The 23090-nt window shown below is 39.5% G+C and overlaps 1 protein-coding gene across 9 annotated transcripts in view; it reads right to left on the bottom strand.

The window, feature by feature from the left end:
* Positions 1 to 23090, bottom strand: part of unm_hu7910 (un-named hu7910) — a 210608-nt gene that overhangs the window by 69415 nt on the left and 118103 nt on the right. For 6 of the 9 annotated variants that reach the window (XM_073041733.1, XM_073041782.1, XM_073041716.1 and 3 more), the window contains 7 exons: positions 16853 to 16900; positions 15299 to 15343; positions 7406 to 7447; positions 7119 to 7160; positions 6420 to 6461; positions 6251 to 6292; positions 5875 to 5919 (listed from right to left, as the gene is read on the bottom strand). In XM_073041733.1, coding sequence (XP_072897834.1) covers positions 5875 to 5919; positions 6251 to 6292; positions 6420 to 6461; positions 7119 to 7160; positions 7406 to 7447; positions 15299 to 15343; positions 16853 to 16900 — 306 coding nt within the window. The remainder of the gene's footprint in view (positions 1 to 5874; positions 5920 to 6250; positions 6293 to 6419; positions 6462 to 7118; positions 7161 to 7405; positions 7448 to 15298; positions 15344 to 16852; positions 16901 to 23090) is intronic. The other 3 variants (XM_073041724.1, XM_073041772.1, XM_073041752.1) reach the window with 3 other exon arrangements.

The following is a 23090-nucleotide window of genomic DNA, read 5'->3' as shown; positions in this document are numbered from 1 at the left end:
GAAAATGAGGGGTTATATTACTAAGGCAGGCATTTTGATAAATGATTGTGAAGTAACAAAGTAAGTCGTGTTTCAGAATCTAAATTACAAATAACTCAATCATTCAAAGTTCGAACTGGAGAAATTAGTTTCCTCTCCTGCTGGACGAAAACAGCCTACACATCTTCCTTTTGTAAGCCGGTCTAACATGACTTCATAACTCAGGAATTAGGATACGGTTTTCTCAGTGGTCACACACGTAGTGAGATTTAAACACATTATCCAAAAACAGTAATTTTGAGATAGTAATGTTGAGTTTTATGAGCACTATTGATAACATTTCAAAGATCTAAGCTGCAAGTAAATTTATTATCAAAATACATATACATCACCATATACAACTGAGATTCATTTTCTTGCAGGGTTGATACAAAGGAACATCATAGAATCAATGAAAACACACCCAAGTTGAATAAACACACCATGTGCAAACAACAATAAATATTGCAATTACAAATAAAAAAAATAAGCAATAAATATCCTGAACATGAGATAAAATGTCCTTGAAGTTGAGTCCAAAGGTTGTGGAAACAGCACAGTGTTGGGGTCAGTAAAATTATCTCCTCTGGTTCAAGACCATGATGGTTTAAGGATAATAATTGTTCCTGAACCTGCTTGTATAAATCCTGAGGCTCCTGTACCTCATTCTTGATGGCAGCAGTGAGAGGAGGGCATGGCCTAGGTGGTAGGGGTCCTCGATGATGAATGCTGCTTTCCTGCATCACTGCTCCATGTAGATGTGCTCAAAGGTGAGGAAGGCTTTACACCCATGATGGACGGGGCTATATCCACTACCTTTTGTAGGTTTTTCTGTTCAAGGCATTGGTGTTTCCATTCCAGGCAGTGATGCAACCAGTCAGAATACACTCCACCACACATCTATAGAAGATGGTCAAAGTTTTAGATGACACTAGACCATGGGGTGACCCATTGGGGCACCCTTTGAGAGAAGGGTAGTGCAGTCTGATGTGACCAGAATGAACATTAAATTTTCCTGAATGCTATTGGTATCGCTTTGCTGTGGAAATTGAAGGAAACCTCAGTTTATTAAAGAAGAAGGACGTGTAGCAAGGCAAATATAGCTCCTCCCCATTTAACAAAGGACACTTTTGATGGCATAATTTCTGGTTGATCTGCCACCCTTGTGCCTCTTGTTGTCATTCTGGAGATGAGCAGCCCTTTCATCCCCTGTCTCTTCATCTCTTCTGCTGTTTGTTGTTTGTCTCTGATCCTGGAAACGTGCATTTCTCAGGTCCTTTGTCTCTTCCTCTCTCCTCCTTCAATCCCAGTTGTTGTCATTTTGGAGACATGCATAACTCTCCTCCTCTGTCTCTTCTTCTCTCATCTTTTTTTGTCCTGACTCTTTGATCCTGGAGTCGTGCGGCCCTGGCCTCATCCGATTCTTGTTCTCTCCCTCTCCTTGCCACTTCCCGACGACGTTTGGCATCATCTCTTGACAATTGTGTTTCGCTTCTCTTTCCACACAGCACTATTACGCTGACCATATTTTTTTACCCTAATGCTGGATAGAAGATACGAAGCAGTAACACGAAAGCCTCCAGGATGCTGATTATTCTTGATGATGTGGTTGGTGCTCTCCTAAATGGACATGATATAGTCACTTACAAGGAAATCTGCAGATGCTGGAAATTCAAGCAACACACACAAAATGCTGGTGGAACGCGGCAGGTCAGGCAGCATCTATAGGGAGAAGCGCTGTCGACGTTTCGGGCCGACACCTTTCGCTAGTTCTGACGAAGGGCCTCGGCCCGAAACGTCGACACTGCTTCTCCCTATAGATGCTGCCTGACCTGCTGTGTTCCACCAGCATTTTGTGTGTGTTGCGTGATATAGTCACTGCTGTCCTTTGACTGTAGCAAAGGATTTAATGGGTGTCTCGAAGTACATCATTACAATAAGATTTAATTATCTCTTATTGATGGGTGGCAGTTAGATCTGTCCCAATCCTACACATTCGGATGGTGATGAGCAGAATGTAACCGCTCGAAATAGAGCTGCCTTGCTCTTTTGCTCCAATTGGCGTTGCTGCTGTGAGCATCGTGAGGCGCTACTGAGGCTGGCCGTGCGCATGCGTCGTGGTGTCACGTCGCAGTTTCCATCATGGTTGACATCGGCTCTCGGGTGAAAGCGGGGCTGTTGATTTTGGCAAGTGAGGAATTTTATACGAATATATAACCCTGAACTTTGCTGCATTCTGTAAGTCAGCGCATTTTAAGTCGATTTAGCCAAAAACAGTGCCACTGTAATGCACCGTTTGCTCTAATTGGAGGTCACAAACAGAGCATGAGAGTTTTAGTAGTATATAGATGCCAAATCTTCACAAACGTCTAAGAAAATAGAGGTATTGCTGTGCTTTCTTTGTAATGGCACTTACATGCTGGACCCAAAACAGATCCTTTGAAATGATAACATCATGGAATTTAAAGTTGCTGAACTTCTCCATCTCTGATCTCCTGATGAGGACTGGCTTATGGGCGTCTGGTTTCCTCCTCCTGTAGTCAATAATTAGCACTTTGGTTTTGCTGACTTTGAGAGAGAGGTTGTTATTATTGAGCCACTCAGAAAGATTATCAATCTCCCTTCTATATGCTGATTCGTCACCACTTTTGATTCGGCCAATGACAGTGGCGTCATCAGTAAACTTAAATATGGCATTAGAACTGTGCTTAGCCTCATAACCATAAGTAAAAAGCAAGTGGAGCAAGACGCTAAGCTTTGTGGTACACCTGTGCTGATGGTGATTGTTGCCAATCCCAACTGACTGGGGTCTGCATGTGAGGAAATCGAAGATCCAGTTGCACAAGGAGTGTTAAGGTCAAGGTAATGAAGCTTATTGGTTAGTTTTAAGGGGATAATAGTATTGAATGCCGAGCAGTAGTCAATGAAGAGCATCCTGATACATGCACCTCCATTGTCCAGATGTTGCAGGGTTGAATTGAGAATCAATGAAATGGCATCTGCTGTTGACCTGTTGTGACGGTAGGCAAATTAGAGCAGATCTAAGTCACTGCTCAGGCAGGAGTTAATACTTTTCATCACCAATCTCTCTAAGTACTTCATCACACTGGATGTAAGTGCTACTGGACGACAGTCAATGAAGCAAGTTACCATGTTCTTCCTGGACACTGGTATAATCGAAGTTTTCCACAGACTGCTGAAGTGAGAGGTTAAAGATATCAATGAACACTCCAGCCAGTTGATCAGCGCAGATCTTCAGTCCTCGGCCAGGTACCCCATTTGGGCCAGATGCTTTTCACACGGTCACTCTCTTGAAGACTGCTCTCACGTCAGCCTCAGAGACTGAAATCACAGTGTCGCCGAGGACAGTGGCAGTCTGTGAAAGCGTCTCCATGTTTGTCAGTGAAAGTGAGGATAAAAGGCATTGAGCTCATCTGGAAGTGAAGCCTTGCTGTCACATATGCTGGCTGGTTTTACTTTGTATAGGGTGACAGCATTCAAGCCCTGCTAGAGTTGTCAAACATCCTTTTATGATTCCAGTTTGGTCTGGAGTTCCCACTTTCCATGTGGGATGGCTTTCCGGAGCTCTTTGCTGGATCTCTTGTACTTTACTTGGTCGCCAGACTTGAACACCACTGATCTGGCTCTCAGCAGGCTGTCGATCTCTTGTTTCATCCAGGGCTTATGGTTCGGGAAGACTCTGAATTATTTTGTGGGGACACAGTCACCCACTATTAAGTTTATAAAGTCTGTTACAACCATAGCATATTTGTTCAGATCTTTTGATGAATCCTTAAACATGTACTGTAGTGTCAAGTACCTCAACAAAAGGGAAATGAGTTTAAAAGTTAATTAAACAAAATACCTGGGCAATGGATTGGTTCTGGTTTTCCAGGCATCTGTAAGTCTCTTTTGTCAAAAATTCAGAAATTACACAAGAATTGCTCATTATGGTAAACATACCTCCAAAGTATTATTACGAATACCATTAAAAGTACATAAAACTGATAAGAATACCTACTAGAACTGGAGAAGAAACTAGCTTGGCTATTTGTAGGCACAATCAAAGGTATGCACATTAAAGTTTTAACTTTAATATTTTGGGAGTGTTCATAAGCTGGGCATTCTCAACTTGAGAATAACCTGTAAGCCACCTGATTGGGAAGGGCCTCTTCCAAACTGCTGTGGGAAGTAGAGATGGAGATTGCAGAAGGTTTTGATATAATCTCCTAATCCTGGAAGAAGTTTAAAGCTATAAAATGCTAGTCTGAGTCTCTTAAAATGAAGAAATCATGTTTGATTGTTATTTTTTGTTCAGGAGATGCACTAGCGTGATGAAGAAAATCGCTATAGATGGAATAAAAGGGTCAGTGGAATCTTGGATAAGAAATTGTCATAGAAGCAGAAAGCAGAGTGTTATAAGGCTTTTCATTCTCAGACTTTGGGACAGTGGCCAATTCTGAAGTATGTACATCAACAGAGGAACCTGGCTGTACATATGTCAAAATTCTTAGAAGTGGCAGGCATGTTGTGGATATGACTGGAAAAGTTCATAAGAAGTGGCATAGAATAAAAAGACAGCAAGGTTATATTTCCCTCCTCCCAGCTTTTAAAACTTTATATAACACTTGTTTGACTAAAACCTGTGTCCAATGCTGGTCACCATAATTTGGGAAGGATGCGAAGACACTCAAAAAATGCAGAGGATATTACTCTAATGGTTGCCAGAATGAGCAATTTCAGCTATGAGATTAGACTACTGGGGTTTTCTTTTAAGAAAGGATATGGAAAGAGATTTCAAAATGGTGCAAAATATTGAGATAATGGTGCAAAATATTGAGAAAATGCTAAAATACTCAGCATTCCAGCAGAATCACTGAAGGGATAAACAGAAATAGCATTTTAGACCAATTACCCTGATTCAGAATTAGTAAGATTTGGAAATGAAACAAGTTGCAATGAAAAGAGGAAAGGATAGAAATAAGAAAAGGGGAAGGGGTGGAAAGAAGAAAAGCAAAGTCTCTGACAGGATCAGGGGCTGGAAATACACTGGAAATACACAAGTGGTGATAAAGCTGCCTGAAAGAGCGAAGACAAGTGAACAGTATTAGATAGTTTTAGGGAGTTTTAAATGAAAATGATGAATACAATCTCATATTACTATTAGAGGAAAGAAATAAATTGTTGGGATTAAGCCAATTATCTGAAATTGCCAAGTATAGATACTAGGAGTATTAAACAGGTCAAGCAGCATCTATGGAGAAACAGCTAACACTTTAGATCACGAGCTTGACTTGTTCGATATTCCCAGCATTTTGTGTTTTAATTTTTGATTACTGGGACTTAAAAGTTTTTGTTCTGCAATTGTTGAATTTATCACTGAACTGAGAGGGTTTAACATGCAGAGCTGATTTCTGCTTTGTTAGAAAAGCAAATGCTTTGACAGTCAGTCACCCTGGGGCCTGGGCTTCACTGTCTAGGCCTTTCTGAGAGCACAGCTGACCACTTGGACTGGACGCAGCCCTGTACTGCAGCCTCCTAATGCAAGAGACAGCTTGGTCCAAATCCGCTACTGCCCAAAATGAATGAAATTACTCAAAATTTTTATCAGCATCACTTTGCCACTATTAAATTATTAGTTTAATGAAATGCTGCATCATTAATTTCAAAAACATTACATTGAGTGCTTCACCTTCAGTTAAAATATATAACCTATCAAATTTCCCCATAGTGTCTCTATGTTGTAAAAGGTATCCCAATTAATGTGGGCAGGACAGATGAACTAGGCATTTTACGATGTATGTTTGTTTGTAGAACAGAACCTATAAATATTGCAGAATCTAAAATGATGCCTACCTTTCTCCACAGACTCTTCCACTGCCTCAGAAAGAGGTACTGCATCTGGAAGATAAGCAGACAATTAAGTTTATAATGCCCATGTCAAGTATTGCACAAAAGAAACATATCCTCAACTTGTTTTAATGCAAGCAGGAGAGGTACAAGATCAATTCTAATACTCACCATGTGAAAATAGCCTGAAGATAATCAAGCGACAGATGCAGTATAGGAAACAAATTTGAAATTGTGCCCTAATTCAGGTTCAAAAACACCCTTTGAAAAGTTTTGTGAAACAGCTTAAAGCAAACATCACCCCAGACAAGCAAAATAACTCTGAAAAACTGGAAGCTATGAGAGGACAGGGCAAAACTAAAGGCAGCCAAGTCAAACAAACCTTGGATTTCAGATTCCACATCCAAGTTCTGAGACGTATTGGCTGTTGTAAGTAACAAAATTGAGAATTTGTTAATAATATTCACCCTTTTAATGTTATGCACATAATGTTAGATTGTTTCATGTTAGAATGTTAGAAATAAAAATAAAAAGATAGTTTCAACACAAACCTGACAGATAATCTTCATCACTCTTTTGAACAGGCAATGCTTCTGAAAGAAAAGTAACAGAACAACATGATCACAGGTGGCAGAGACAGCACAAATCTTTTCACAGAATCATTAAATGATAGGTTGGAGCACAATTTCAACAGCTCAACATGGAGGGAAAAGATGTCATATCAACATAGAATCACCTTACAAGATTGTTCAGATTTGTAATTAGAATTAGGGGACAATACTTCTCCCTTTACTTCAATTTCCTAGAGGAATATGAGGAGAAAGACAAGTCCCGTTTCATGGTCCAATGTGTTTTGGAGCTAGTTTGTATTCCAGTTTAATTCTACAATCAGCATATCAGTGTCAGATCAGTGCTGAACAAATATTGGTTGTTGGGAGGAGATAGCTTTCATTCAAGTTGACAAATTTGAACTGATGACTCCACAGTTAAATTGCTGAATAACAGAAAGATGGATTTACAGATGTATAGTCCTTTTGAATCTGACCTGTTGCAAATCTATGCCATATGAAAAATTCTCAAAGTCTTAACAGGCCTTCTACAAGAAAATATTTCCCTTGGCTAGTGAGACTGCTATCAAAGGCACAGCTTGAAGATAAGGAGAGCAACATTTAGGGCTTATGATCGGTTCTTTTCTCAAAGTTACCAAATATTGACAGTCTTAAGTATAATGTGTATCAAGGTAAACTAACCTTGTATGTCGTCAGTGCCTGGCACATACTCCACCTCTTCAGCTAGTAAAAAAAATTTAAAACCAGTTAAATTTCATGATTTTATGGGCATCATCCTAGAATCTTCTGCAGTAACCAGATATATTTTTAAACCTGTAATGTTTCACCCAACCACGAGATGGCCAATATTTTACTTTCCAAAGGAACATTAGGTTAGCTTCCAGAGTTTAGAGTTTGCTGTTTAGAGATACTTACAGCCTACAAGGCACATTTCCAACTTCAAAACTTTGGGATTATAAAATACTAACCATAAAATTCATCCACTTTATCTTCAAGCTCCGGGTCATTATCTGCAACAAACAAATTAATTAAAATGAACTTTTTATTTCAATTTTCTCTCATTCCCTCCTCCATATAACACTCTCCACATGGAATAATTCCAAGTTTGTGAGCAGTACCATTCTGTTGGATCTGGAGATAATATTATCCAGATAGTTCTTCAGAAGTCAAGTATGAGGCACAAATCGTGTGTTTAGAGCCGTTTTATTAGATGTTTGTAAAAAAGTGGCAGTAATTAGCAGCAGAAAACAGCCAGTGAGAAGTAAAGAAGGAAATGGCAAAGACGAGTATAAAGGGTGCCTTGTATTCCCTCTTTATACTGTTCAAGCTGGACAGATGACGATAAGGACAGTTTATGACAGAAATATAGAACCAACTAGAGAAAATTTTACTGAAAATTTACCAACATATGATCATACAAACATATAAGCAAACATAAGGAAGTTAAGTTTATAAGAAAAATTATAATTTAGATCCTAATCCAACAGTACCAATTTATATTTTTGGACTTCCATTTTGTGTATTTTGTCAAAAAAAGTTAATTATATTAATCCTATTTTCTAGCCTTTGGATTGTAGTCTTGGCTATTACAAGGAATCTTTAAACGCAACAAGTTTCAACTTTAACTATTTCAAGATGCAAACATATAATCATAGTCAATTCGATAAAAATAAAAAATCTTAACACTTTTATCATTTATGTATAGAAATTTCAGCATAAACATATATAGGGCAAAAAACAAGACAACTCAGCACCAAGAGAGCAGTTTAGAGACATGTCGGAAGCACACTTGAAATCTATCAAGCATATACAGAACTGCCTCCACTTTGGGCAACACTGCGGACTCATGTGCATTATTAAGGTGAGGAGCCTGAAATTCTTAAGATCAGAGTGCCAAAAGTAAAGGCTAGGTTTGGAAGAAGAATCATTAATCAATATACTTTGGCAAAGATTAGTTAAATAGTTAACAAAGTAATCATAAACATGCTGTACTCAGTGGTTCATAGAGGGCTGTTGGCAGAAGACAGTTTGACATACATCAAAGGCTACAATGGTTGAAAAGGGTAAGAAGAAATAAATCACAGCTACAGTTACTGTTATCTGAGTTACCTACCTATTACAAGAGTACATACTGGGAGGATGAAACCTGGCTGATATATGAGACCAGAGCTACCACCCTGATGAGATCTGCTAAATCTGGACAAACAGATTTCTTCTAGATTGTTGCACAGTGTGCCAATGTTAATCATGCCATCAAGGCAGTACCTCCAAGTAATTCTCAGTATAACTCAAGGCAGGCATATCATTCTGTAATGGCATGTGATAATTTCCTAACACCATGCATCAAGTATCACTAAGCTATCCACTTAATAGCCCCATGATTCTTTTTCAAATTTCAATTCATTTAGCAAGCATATTAATTTATTTTACTCATGATAAAACACATTATTTTACTTTGTACAAATAGGAGGAAAGATAGACATTTGAAAAAGGTGATAAAGTCATTGCTTTGGCTGCTTAGACTTCAGGAACAGATAAAATGTATTTAAAATTATAAGTTAAAGAAGAAACATTTTGAAAAGTTAGGACAATGGATGCTGTGCCAGATACATTGAAAGATGTAAAATCTAAAAGTATATAGATATTTGAAAAATTATTAAAAGAAAAAAAAAGGGTGTAGGAGAATGAGATTAAATGAATGATTCCTTTAAAGAGCAGCAGATACACAATGGGGTTAAAGTATTTGAGGTTTTAAGAAACAGATTTAATATCACCAGCATATTTTTTGAAATCTGTTAACTATATGGCAGTAGTACAATGAAATACATAAATAAATATAGAGAAAAAACTTAGTTTTTTAAATAGTTAAGTTAAAACAAGTAGTGCAGAATAACAGAAATGAAAAAATAGTGAAGTAATATTCATGGGTTTAACGACCATTTAGAAATCAGATGGCAGAGGGGAAGAAGCTGTTCCTGAATCACTGAGTGTGTGCCTTCAGGCTTCTGTACCTGTTACCTGATGGTAACAGTGAGAAAAGGGCATGCCCTGGGTGCTGGAGGTCCTTAATAATCAACGCTGCCTTTCAGAGACACTGCTCCCTAAAGATGTCCTGGGTACTTTGTAGGCTAGTATCCAAATTGGAGCTGACTAGATTTACAACCCTCTGCAGCTTCTTTCGGTCCTGCGCAGTAGCCCTTCCATACCATTCAGTGATGCAGCCTGTAAGAATGCTCTCCATGGTACAACTATAGAAGTTTTTGAGTGTATTTGTTGACATGCCAAATCTCTTCAAACTCTTAATAAAGTATAGCCACTGTCTTGCCTTCTTTATAACTACATCGTTATGTCAGGACCAGGTTAGATCCTCAGAGATCTTGACATCCAGGAACTTGAAGCTGCTCACTCTCTCCACTTCTGATCCCCCTATGAGGATTGGTATGTGATCCTTCGTCTTACCCTTCCTGAAGTCTATAATCAGCTCTTTCATCTTACTGACATTGAGTGCCAGGTTGTTGCTGTGGCACCACTCCACTTGTTGGCATATCTCACTCCTGTACGCCCTCTTGTCACCACCTGAGATTCTACCAATAATGGTTGTATCGTCTGCAAATTTATAGATGGTATTTGAGCTATGCCTAGCCACACAGTCATGTGCATTTAGAGAGTACAGCAGTGGGCTAAGCACACACCCCTGAGGTGCGCCAGTGTTGATCGTCAGTGAGGAGGAGATGTTATCACTAATCCGCACAGATTGTGGTTTCCAGTTAGAAAATCGAGGATCCAATTGCAGAGGGAGGTACAGAGGCCCAGGTTCTGCAACTTCGCAATCAGGATTGTGGGAATGATGGTGTTAAATGCTGAGCTATAGTTGACAAACAGCATCCTGACATAGGTGTTTGTGCTGTCCAGGTGGTCTGAAGCCATGTGGAGAGCCATTGAGATTGCATCTGCTGTTGACCTATTGTGGCAACTGGCAAATTGCAACAGGTCCAGGTCCTTGCTGAGGCAGGAGTTCAGTCTAGTCATGACCAACCTCTCAAAGTATTTCATCACTGTAGATGTGAGTGCTACCAGGTGATAGTCATTAAGGCAGCTCACATTATTCTTCTTAGGCACTGGTGTAATTGTTGCCTTTTTGAAGCAAGTGGGAACTTCCGTCTGTAGCAGTGAGAGGTTGAAAATGTCCTTGAATACTCCCTTGAGTTGGCTGGCACAGGTTTTCAGAGCCTTACCAAGTACTCCATCGGGAACTTCCGCCTTGCGACGGTTCACTCTCTTTAAAGACAACCTAACATCAGACTCTGAAACGGAGATCACAGGGTCATCAGGTGCAGCAGGGATCTTCACAGTTGTGATCACAGTAGCTGTGTTCTCCCTTTCAAAGCGTGCATAGAAGGCGATGAGTTCACCTGGTAGTGAAGCATTGCTGCCATTCATGCTATTGGGTTTCCCTTTGTAGGAAGGAAGTAATGCCTGGCAGATGCTGCCGGAGCTGCCCTATCTAATGAGAACTAATGAGATGTCCCCCTTCTTCAAAGAAAGGGGTTTTCCTTCCTCCACATCAATGCTGCCCTCACCTGCATCTCTTCAATTTCGTGCACGTCAGCTCTCACCCCATCCTCGCACCACCCCACCAGGGATAAGGTTCCCTCGTTCTCACCTACCACTGCACTAGATTCTATGTCCAGCAAATGATTCTCTGTAACTTTCAGCATCTCCAACTGGATCCCACCACCAAGCACACTTTCCTTCCTCATCTACTTTCTGCTTTCCGCACAGATCGCCCCGACGCTACTCCCTTGTCCATTCGTCCCTTCCCACTGATCTCCCTCCTGGTACTTACCCTTGCAAGCAGAACAAGTGACACGCCTGCCCTTACAACTCCCCCCTCACTCCCATTCAGGGCCCCAGACAGTCCTTCCAGGCAAGGCAACGTGTCACCTGTGGGGGGCATTGTTGACAAGGTCTCAATTCACTTACTATAGGCCTGCTCTCATTCCTCATTTTCTCACTGAGAATGAGGCCCTTTCAGCATGTAACGAGGGCCTTTCTTCCAACTCCATCAGTAGCACCTTCTCTTACAATTACAAGGCATGCACACATGCCATATTACCTCTTCCACTTCTGTTGTCCAGGGACATTTTCCCAAGTGAAACAGTAAGTAACTTGCATTGGATGTGGAAAGGAAATCTGACTTGGGAAGAAATTTATTCAGAACAAAGAGAAGCTGGACAAAGGAAAATAGATGGAGAGGAAAGTACAGGCAGACAGCAAGGATCAGTTTTGTTTAGCATGTGACTTGTTAACAAAGGTCAGAGCTACTGATTAGGTAATTCTCCTTGGTTTTAGTACAACAAGGATTAAACCAAGACAATACGTAAATCAGATAACAGAAATAACAGCGTTTCTCTATGGTTATAAGTAGCACTAGGATCCCACAAGGGACTGCACTGGCTCCCTTCCTGTTTACCCTGTATACCTCAGACTTTAGATACAACAGTAAGCATTTCATCTGCAGAAATTCTCTAATGACTCAGCAATAGTTGGGTGCATAAAGGGAGGACGGGAGGATGAATATAAAGCCCTGGTGGAGAACTATCAAATAGTGCAAACTGAACCATCTGCAGCTCAGCATCTGTAAGACAACGGAAGTGGTGAGGGACTTCAGGAAGACTAAGCCTGCACTGCTCCCTGTTACTATTGATGGTGAGGACCTACAAGTACCTGGGGGTGCACATGGATGCAGACTTGAGTGGAACACAAGAAGGGCCAGAGTCGTCTTTACTTCCTGAAGAGACTGAGGTCCTCTGGAGTATGCAGGCCTCTCCTTCACGTGTTCTACCAATCTGTTGTCGCCAGTACAATCTTCTATGCGGTGGTGTGCTGGAGCAATGGCATCAACACTGGCGATGCTAACAAGCTCAATAAACTGATTAGAAAGGCTGGCTCTGTTATAGGAGTCAAACTGAACACACTGGAGGCTGTGGTAGAACAAAGGACCCTCGGGAAAATCCTGGCAATTCTGGACAATGTTTCTCACCGCCTGCATGCCACTTTGTTTGAACAGAGGAGCACTTTTAGTAATAGACTAAGGCAACTGTGCTGCTCTAAAGAGCGCTATTTGAATTCATTCTCACCCTCAGCCATTAGGCTCTATAATGAGTCAACCAATAGCTGGGAAAATGATGAGCCCCTCCTGTTTGACTGTTTGTGGTAACATATTTTTTATTCTTTCTACTTCTCTTCTAATAGTTATATCTGTGCACTTGTAATGCTATTGTGACACTGTAATTTCCTTTAAGATCACTGAAGTGTCTATTTATCTATCTAAGTATCTACTGCATAGTGTCATACAACATGGACACAGTCCTTCGGCCCACCGGTCCATGCCAACCATTCAGCAAAACAACCTCCTACCATCAATCTCTGCTTCCTACCATCAAGTCAATTGTGAATCCAAATAGCCAACTCTCTTTAACTCTCATGCAATCTAATTCCCCATAATAGCTCACCAGGTGGAACCTCTCCTTCAATTAGGATCTAACATATTTCACAGTATCACTAATTCTACACAAGGATGAATCATTTGACGAAAGAATATCACTAATTTTCTTGGCAATTACATCACATAAGACTGAATGACAGCTGTTTACTACTGGAAGTTAAGCTTTCATTCACTGTAAAGAGTAATTTCTATTCAGCAGTGCTATGGGCCAGGTTATATTACACTTTGGACAATCTATACTTGTCATCACTGTGGTAATTGGTCATTTCCACTGAGATGCTGCATCTTGCTTTCAACAGAAAATTTCCACTGGGCTTTTCTTTTACATTGAGTGTTTAGTTTCAATGTGACAAATCATTTCTGAAGATTTCATAGTACTGTTGCTCACAGTAACACCCCAAGGTTTGGTGCATTCCTCATCTCCAAATAGAACATACCTATGCATGCTGTAAGCAGTTTTCTATTTCCTGGTGAAGGCCAAACACTTCCAGATCTTTTCTAAATGATTTTAGCTTCAGTTGAAAAACACATACAATTCAAAAGTAAGATCTGAAGAGGATCTATAACGATTCTGAATGAAAACTTCCAATGAGCTGTTTGGGACGTTCAGGAATTTCATTCTGTTAAGAAATGTAAAGCCCTAAGATCATTAATTATAGAAGCAGAACTAGGCCATTTGGCTCATCGGGTCTGTCCACCATTTCATTATGGCTGATCTATTTTTCCTCGCAGCCCAATCTCTTGCCTTCTCCCCGTCTCCCTTCATGCCCTGACCAATCAAGAATCTGGCAACCTCTGCCTTAAATATACATAAAGACTTGCCCTCCACTGCTGCCTGTGGCAACCAATTCCACAACTTTACCACTCACTAGCTAAAGAAATTTCTCCTCATCTCCATTCTAAAAGGACTGCTCTTTATTTTGAGGCTGTGTCCTCCGGTCTGAGACACTCTCAGCATAGGAATCATCATCTCCACATCCACTCTATCAAGGCCTTTCGCCATTCAAAAGGTTTCAATTAGGTCACCCCTCATTCTTCTAAATTCCAGTGAATATAGGCCCAGAGTCATCAAATGCTCTTCACATGAAAAGAAGTTTAATCCTGAAATCATTTTCATGAACCTCCTTAGCACCCTCTCTAGTTTCTGCACATCTTTTCTATGAGAATGGGCCCAAAACTGCAACTAAGGCCTCACTAATACTTTATAAACTCTCAACATTACATCCTTAATTTCATATTCTAGTCCTCTTGAAATGAATGCTAACATCACATTTGCCTTCCTCACCCACTGACTCAACCTGCAAATTAACCCTTAGGGAATCCTGCACAAGGTCTTCCAGGTCCCTTTGCACCTCAGTTTTTTTGTATTTTCTATCCATTTAGAAAATAGTCAACCCTTTCATTTCTTCTACCAAACAGCATGACCATACACTTCCCGACACTGTATTCCATCTGCCACTTCTATGCCCATTCTCCTAATTTGTCTGTCCTTCTGTAGTCTTACTATTTCCTCAAACCCACCTGTCCCTCCACCTATCTTCATATTGTCTGCAAACTTTGCAACAAAGCCATCAATTCCATCATCCAAATCATTGACATATAATATAAAAAGAATTTGTCCAAACACAGACCCCTGTGGAACACCACTAGTCAGTGGCAGCCAACCAGAAAAAGCTCCTTTTATTCCCTCTCTTTCTGCCTGCCAATCAGCCACAGCTGTATCCATACTAGAATCTTTCCTGTAATACCATGGGCTCATAGCTTGTTAAGCAGCCTCTCGTGTAGCACCTTGTCAAAGGCCTTCTGAAAATCCAAGTACACAACATCAACCAATTCTCCTTTGTCTATACTGCTTGTTATTTCTTCAAGCAACTCCAACAGATCTGTCAGCCAAGGTTTTCCCTTGAGGAAACCATGCTAATTATGGCCTATTTTATCATGATCCTTCAAGTACCCTGAAACCACATCCTTAACAACCGACTCTCTAACATCTTCCCAGCCACTGAGGTCAGACTAACTGGCCTATCATTTCCTGCTTCTCTCCCTGCTTGAAGAGTGGAGTGACATTTGCAATTTTCTAGTCTTCCAGAACCATTCCAGAGTTTAGTGATTCTTGAAATATTATTGTTAATGCCTACACAATTTCTTAGCTATCATAATTTCTTAATTATAATGCAACAGATCTTAGCTCACAATAAAGTGTTCTTTGTATCTCAAAAAATAGGATCTTATTTCACCTCACAGCACCATTCCAGCAATTGCCAAGACACACAAACCCTCATTAAATATGCTTCCACACATCAGCAGAATGATAATCAATCGAAAGAACAAACGACAAAGCCACCATATATACCTTCTATAAATTCATCACTGATCGGCAAATCTTCCTCTCTTTCACCTGCAGGTATAAATTTAAATTAGTTGAAAATTTGAAACTATACATTGGTTCAAAATGATCCATATTTGTTCAAATTATGGACTACAATTTGCCCTCAACAATAAAGAAATTATCACAACAACTCATTATACTGACATAATGGGTTTGTTCCCAGCTTACTCTATAACTGATCTGAGTGAAGAAGTGTTAATGAACAACAGTGTCTAAACCAATTAAATCTCAAAATAGAGGGGGAAATGAGGGAGATATCTGTAATAAGTATAAAATTAAAAAATGAAGTTTTGAAATATTTGACGATAATTAGACAAGTTTTAAGATTTGAGTAATTAAGATTTTAAAAAAACCCTGATCTTCTCTACCAAGTGCAATGGATTTTCTGCAGTGTAACACATTTATTTCATTACCAAATTTCTTAAAGAGTTACAATTATCATACACAGGATATTTTCATCCATCTGTGCAGACACATAGGAAGCTAATTAAAAGCAAAAATACCCAGAAAATGCTGGAATTAACAGTTTGGACCATATGTATAGAAAGTGGTCCACGTCTCAGAACTTTTTTATTCAATTTCATTTCTTGTATCCAGCATTACTATTTGTTTTTATTTTGACTTGGAGCTTCTTTAATGTCTTACCCAAAATGAGCAGCTTAGACACTGTTATACTGGGCACCAGAGTGTCAGACTAAATAATACATTCAAGTTTCTAGTGTGGAGCTGCTCTCTCATTCATCTGGCACAGTAACGAAGCACCACCACTGGATTTCTGTTGACACATTAGGCGTTAGCACGATCTTTCAGACATCCAGTTACTCACCCTCCCCAAACCCTTACTGTCACTACTTCACCATTTCCTGTCAACTTCACCTTATGTACTCCTGTACCTGGCGTAACTAAATAGTACATAGCATTACACACAAAATGCTGGAGGAACTCAGATGTCCAACATCTGCAAATTTTTTTTTTGTTTGTGATTGGATAAATTCCTCCAACATTTTGTGTGTTGCTTGGATTTTCAGCATCTGCAGATTTTCTCTGGTTTGACAATAGTACATATACAGTTTATGCATACAAACTGATCTTATGTATTTATATTTATCACATTTTATAACTGTGTTCCTTATGCTTATTGTGTATTTTTTTGCTGCATCACATCAGAGTAACAATCACTCTGCTCTCCTTTACACTTGTGTACTGAAGAATGGCAATAAACAATGTTGAATCTTGAATAATCAGCATTTAAACAACTCATTTAACCAGCCTTCTGAAATGAATAAGCTACATTTTGAAATTCTACAATGAATCTGAAAACATCTGTCATACATTTCAACAATCTCAGTACTTGGAAAGTGATATGAATGAGAAAAAGTGTATTTTTGACATAATCTGCAAACACAACTTTCACTTGGAAAAACAAAGATCAAATACTTCATGCCACTCATCTTTAGAAAAAACAATAATCTATTGAACACAAAAAAACATACAAAATAAATAAACACAAAAATTAACCTTCACTGTCCAGATGATCAGAGAAATCTTCCGTTTCACTTTCATATGCTAGAGGGGGAAAAAATCTTTAGTAACATCATGAAGTTCAAAGTGCATTCTCCTCCAAGCCATACCATCATAATCTATCTTAAGAAGCAGTATATCATTTAAAAATTCCTTAAAAAACACTTCTTAAATCATCTCTCACAAGCTTAATTTATCATTCATGCAGAATTAGGCAGCAATTTTCATCTAGAAGGAATAATTTTTTGTAAATTGAAGTACCAACACAAAGTACCAACAAACTTTCAAACATCAAACCAGCGCTTTAGTACAATTATGAAGAAAGCACGGCAGTGCCTCAACTTCTTTAGAAGTTTGTGAAAATGGCATGACATCTAAAACTTTGACAAACTTCAACAGATATGTGGTAGAAAGTATTTTGATTGGTCACATCATGGCTGATACATCATTGACTGGTTTCAATATGGAAACACCGATGTCCTTGAATGGAAAATTCAACATAAAGTAGTGGATATGGCCCAGTCCATCATTCATAGTATACAGAATAAGGTGGATGATTTTATAGCACAGTTAAAAATTGGCAGGTATGACATTATGGGCATCACTGAATCATAGCTGAAAGAAAATTATAGTTTGAAGCTTAATATCGAAGGATACACATTGTATTGAAAGGACAGGCAGATAGACAGATAGGGTGGGGTGCCTCTGTTGGTGAAAGATGAAATCAAATCCTTAATAAGAGGTGACAGAGGATCAGAAGACGTAGAAGCCTTATGGGTGGAGTTAAGAAACTGCAAGGGTAAAAAGACCCTGATGGAAGTTATATACAGGCCTCCGAACAATAGCCAGGATACAGGAAATAAGTTACAATGGGGATAGAAAAGACATGAATTAAGTGCAACATTACGATAGTGATGGGGGATTTCAATATATAGGTAGGTTGGGAAAACCAGGTTGATGCTGAAATTATAGAATGACTATGAGATGGCTTTTTAGTGTATCTTGTGGTTGATCCCATTAGGAGAAAAGCTATTCTGGAGTGAATGTTGTGTAATAAACCAGATTTGGTTAGGGAGCTTAAGGTAAAGGAACCCTTAGAAGACAGTGGTCATAATATGATAGAATTCATTCTGCAGTTTGAGAGGGAGAAGATAAAGTCAGATCTATCAGTATTACAGAGGCATGAGAGAAGAGGTCGTCAAAGTTGATTGGAAGGGGACATTAATGGGGTGACAGCAGAATAGCAAAGGCTGGAATTTCTAGGGGCAATTTGGAAGGCACAGGACAGTTTGGTCCTAAAGATAAAGATGTAATGAAGTATTCTAAAGGGAGAATGAGGCAACTATGGCTGACAAGTGAAGCCAAAGACAGCATAAAAGAAGAAGAGAAAGTACATAATATAGCAAAAATTGCTGGGAGGTTAATGGATTGGGAAGCTTTTAAAAACAAACAGAAGGCAACTAAAAAGCCATAAGAAAAGATGAAATATGAAGGTAAGCTCGCCAAAAATATCAGAGAAGATTGGAAAAGTTTGTTCAGATATATAAAGAATAAAAGAAAGGTGAGAGAGGATATGGACCACTGGAAAATGATGTTGGAGAGGTGTAATAGTGGACAAAGAAATGGCAGACGAACTTGTATTTTTTTTGTATCAGTCTTCACTGTGGAAGACACTAGCAGTATCCCAGACATTCAGGAATGTCAGAGTGCAGAAGTGAGTGTAGTTGCTATTAATAAGGGAACCTGAAAGGTCTGAAGGTAAATAAGTTACCTGCACCCAATGGAATACACCCCGGGGTTCTGAAAGAGGTAGCTGAAGAAATTGTGGAGGTATTAGTAGTGATCTTTAAAGAATCACTAGATTCTGGCAAGGTCCTGGCAGACTGGAAATTGCAAATGTCACTCCACTCTTCAAGAAGGGAGAGGGGCAGAATAAAACCTGACTTCAGTTTGGAAGATGTTGGGAGTCCATTTTTAACAATGAGGTTTTGAGGTTCTTGGAGGCATGTGATAAAGAAGGCCAAAGTCTGCACGGTTTCCTTAAGGGGAAACCTGGCCTGACAAATCTGATGGAATTCTTTGAGGAAATAACAGGAAGGATAGACAAAGGAGTCAATGGATTTTGTTTACTTGGAGACTCAGGAGGACTTTGACAAGGTACCGCACATGAGCCTGCTTAACAAGATAAGAACTCATGGTATTACAGGATACTAGCATGGTTAGAAGATTGGCTGACTGGCAGGATGCAAAAAGTGGGAATAAAGGGAGCCTTTTCTGGTTGGCTGCTGGTAACGTGGTGTTCTGCAGGATTTGGTTTGGGGACATTTCTTTTCATTTTATATGTCAAAAATTTGGATGGCTAGCTGAATTGATAGCTTTGTGGCAAGTTCACAGATGAAACAAAGATAGCAAGAGGGACAGGCAGTGTTGAGAAAGTAGTTTCTGCAGATTGTCTTAGACAGATTGGGGGGCTTGGAAAAGAAGTAGCAGATGGAATTTAGTGTAGGGAAATGTATGGCCATGCACTTTGGTAGAAGGAATACAGGTGTAAGCTATTTTCTAAATGGGGGGAAAATTTCAAAACTCAGAGGTGCAAAGGGACTTGGGATCTAACTTGCAGGTTGAGTCGGTGATAAAGAAGGCAAATACAACACTAGCATTTATTTTGAGAGGACTAGAGTACAAGAGAAAGGATGTAATACTGAGGCATTATAAGGCACTGGTCAGACAGCACTTCTAATATTGGGAGCAGTTTTAGATCCCTTATTTGAGAAAAGATGTGCGGGCATTGAAGAAGGTTCACGAAAATTATTTTGGCAATGAAAGGGTTAACATATGAGGAATGTTTGATGATTCTGGACCTGTATTCGCTGGAGTTTAGAAGAATGAGGGGCCATCTCATTGAAACCTAATGACTATTGAAAGGCCTAGATAGAGTAGATGTGAAAAGTATGTTTCCTACAGTGGGTTAGTCTAGGAACAGACAGCACAGTCTCAGAATAAAGGGACATTCATTTTGAACAGAAATGAGGGGGAATTTCTTTATCCAGATGGTGGTGAGTCTGTGGAATTCATTGCCATGGACAGCTGTCGAGTCTAAGTCACTGAAAATATTTAAAACAGTGATCGATACTTTCTTGATCAGTCAGGGCTTCAAAGGCTATAGGAGAAAGCAGAAGATGGGCTTGAGAGGGATAATTTTTAAAAAAAGCCATAATAGAATGGCGGAGCAGACCCAATGGGTCTAATATCCTTATTCAGCTCCTATGTTGTATGATCTTAAAGTGTTAATAGCTGGAGGAGTTCAAATTTTGGGCTTTGAAGCTTAAACTGTAGCTGTTACATGATGATGTTTTTTAGCAGACAGCATGACGGGGACTAGCCACCAGCCATGAATGAGCAAACAAAAACAAAATTAAAGCTAATTCCTAACAAATGCTGAAGCACTAGGGCAGTAATTCTGGAATACAGTCAGTGTAAATAATTTAGAGGGTACATGATTTTCTAACAGTATTCAGGAGAGCTCTTTTCAGCTAGTCGTTTACAAGTCCAAAGAAGAGAGGGCGTAATTCATGTAGGGGAAACATCTGGCAAATTGGAAGGATTATCTTTTAAAGGGCTTTTTATGGGAATGATCAGAATGCAGTTTACAATTAATACTGATTACAGAAACAAACAAAGAATGAATAAAAAGGTTCTAAATTAGATTTAAAGCTACTTTGACCAAACCAGAAAGATCTACTTGAAAATACACTTGATTCTTGGCAACAATTCCTTGGGCGACATCTTCCAGATAGCTAAGCTTTTTAATTATTTCACTTTTTCTACACCTTCTGCTTGTTATTTTGGTCTTGATTGTGTTTCGGAAACTGCTGGAGCTTGAGGCGTGCAGTTTGGAGTTTGATCAAATGATCCAGCACTCTGCTGACCGTGGAGTGGACCACGGAGACAACGAGTCGATGGGTTGGTAGCAGGTCAGTGGCATTCGGGAAGCCACAGGTTGACGTAACTCGGAAGGCCGTAGGTCAACAATACGGCAGTCGCTCTTCATGGAAGACTGGGTTCGTTTCTGACAGGAGAATGTTTTTGAAATTCTAAGATTTATATGATTACTGGACTATACTTTATATTGGTCTCCTTCAGTTTTCTGTGTTTTCTTTTCTGTTGCTGATTGGAGGGTTGGGGTTCTGGGTGGGTGATACGTTTTTGTGAGAGGGAGGGGTTGGTGATTTGGGGCTTTTCTGTGTGGGCGATCCGTTAACTTTTGCGTGTGAGAGAGGCAGTTGGGGTTTGATGTTATTGGCACTGTTTTATGAGAGGAAGCGGGTTGGGGGTTTGGGGTTCAATGTTCCAGCCACTGTTTTCCCTGTGGGCAATCTGTTAGCTTTTGTCAAGGGAGGGGGTGGGGGGGTTGGGGTTTTTTAAGGTAGGTTTCTTTTTTCTTTTTTTGCAAGAAGGTGGTTGATATTTTTTCTCTTTTTTGTATTTCATGGCTATCTGGAGAAGATGAATATCAGAGTTGTATTGTACATGCATACTTTGACAATAAAATGAACCTTTGAACTCTTTTAACAGAAGGAATTTAAAGAGGAGTTTCAAAGGGTTCAGGGTAAACTTATTGCCTCTGAGAGAACAAGATAAAAAAAGAGGCTTATTCAAGATACCTAGAGGTTAATGCAAGAAAAATGTCCACAAGAGTACAGAAAGTGGAGGAGTGAACAAACCAATGGAGAAATAAAGAAAGAAGGCGGTGTAAAATAATACTGCCAAGTGTAATCTAAGAATATCCAAAGAGGTACAGTAAGCCTTACATAAACATCAAGAGAATAAGTACACAAAGAGCAGGCCCAGTGAAAGGACAGATGTTTTGTGGTGGGGTTCTTAATGTATACTTCACAGTTGCCAGCACAAAGGGTAGATGATGCCAATGTTGCAGTTTAGGAGCACAAGTGCAAAATATTGGATAGGATGAACATAGTAAAATATTAACAGTTTATCTTTCAAAAGTCAAGGCACTGATGAAATATTTACCAACTGTTAAAAGTGGTGAACAAGGTTGCAGAGTCCCTGATCACAAGTTTTCAGTTCTCAGGCAGTAACGATGCACAATTTAAAAAGACAAGCAATTACAGGGTAGCTAGTTTAACTTCGATGATTGGAACTTATTCTAAAAGGACATTATAGCAGCAACTGCTAGAAAGTAAACAACATCAGATAAGTGGGGCTGTTTTAGTTCAAAGTAAATGTATTATCGAAGTACATATATGTCACCATGTACAACCCTGAGATTCAATTTTCGTGTGGGGATAATCAACAAATCTATAGAATAGTAACTGTAACAGAATCAATAAATGACCGCTCAACTAGGGCATTCAACAATTGGAGCAAATGCATAAAGAAGAAACAATAATATAAATAAACAACTAATAAATACCGAGAACTTGAGATGAAGGGTCCCTGAAAGTGAGATAAAAGTGAGTTTAGAAGTAAGATAGTAAGAGTTAAGAGAGCAAGTTTAGGGAATCTTGGCTAACAAGGATGTTGAAGGCTCACTCAAAGAAGAGGAGGAGTTGTATGCAAGGTATAGGAAATTGGTATTGCACAAATTCTTTGAGATTAAAAGGGAAAAGAAAATAGAAATGAAAAAAGAAATTAGGAGGGCAATGAAATGACACTGACAAGTAGGATTATGGTAAAATTCCAGAACCTTTTCTGAGTATATTAGAAGAGGGTAGCAAAGGAAAGAGTAAGTCCCTTTGGGGACTAAAGGAATGATCTGTATGTGGAGCCAGAGGACATGATTAGGGTCCTCGCCGAATACACCTCATCAGTATTCAGCAGGGAGAAGGATGTGGTGGCTGGAGAGTTAATACGCTGATATTCTGCAGCATAGCTGTAACAAGAAGCAGGAAGTGCTGCAAATCTTATTATACATTATGATGAGTGAATCTTAAGGGCTGGATGGGATATATCTCAAACTGTTAAGGGAAGCAAGCCAGAAGACAGTTGGGACTCTGAAAGTGATTTCTACAACTGCATTAGCCATGCGAGAGGTACCAGAAACATGGCGGAAGGCGAATTTTCCCTGTTGTTCTAAAACACAACAGGGATAAGCCTAGAAATGACAGGTTGGTGAGCCTTCTATCAGTGATGAGGAAGCTGCTGGAGAAGATTCTGACAGGCAGGATTTACCTTCACTTGGGAAGAGAGAACTTGATTAGGAGATACCATGTTT

This window comes from Hemitrygon akajei, chromosome 1 (genome assembly GCF_048418815.1).
Source record: "Hemitrygon akajei chromosome 1, sHemAka1.3, whole genome shotgun sequence".
Classification (NCBI taxonomy): domain Eukaryota; kingdom Metazoa; phylum Chordata; class Chondrichthyes; order Myliobatiformes; family Dasyatidae; genus Hemitrygon; species Hemitrygon akajei.
The sequence above is the reverse complement of the archived record's forward strand: the minus strand, read 5'-3'. Positions and strand labels throughout refer to the sequence as shown.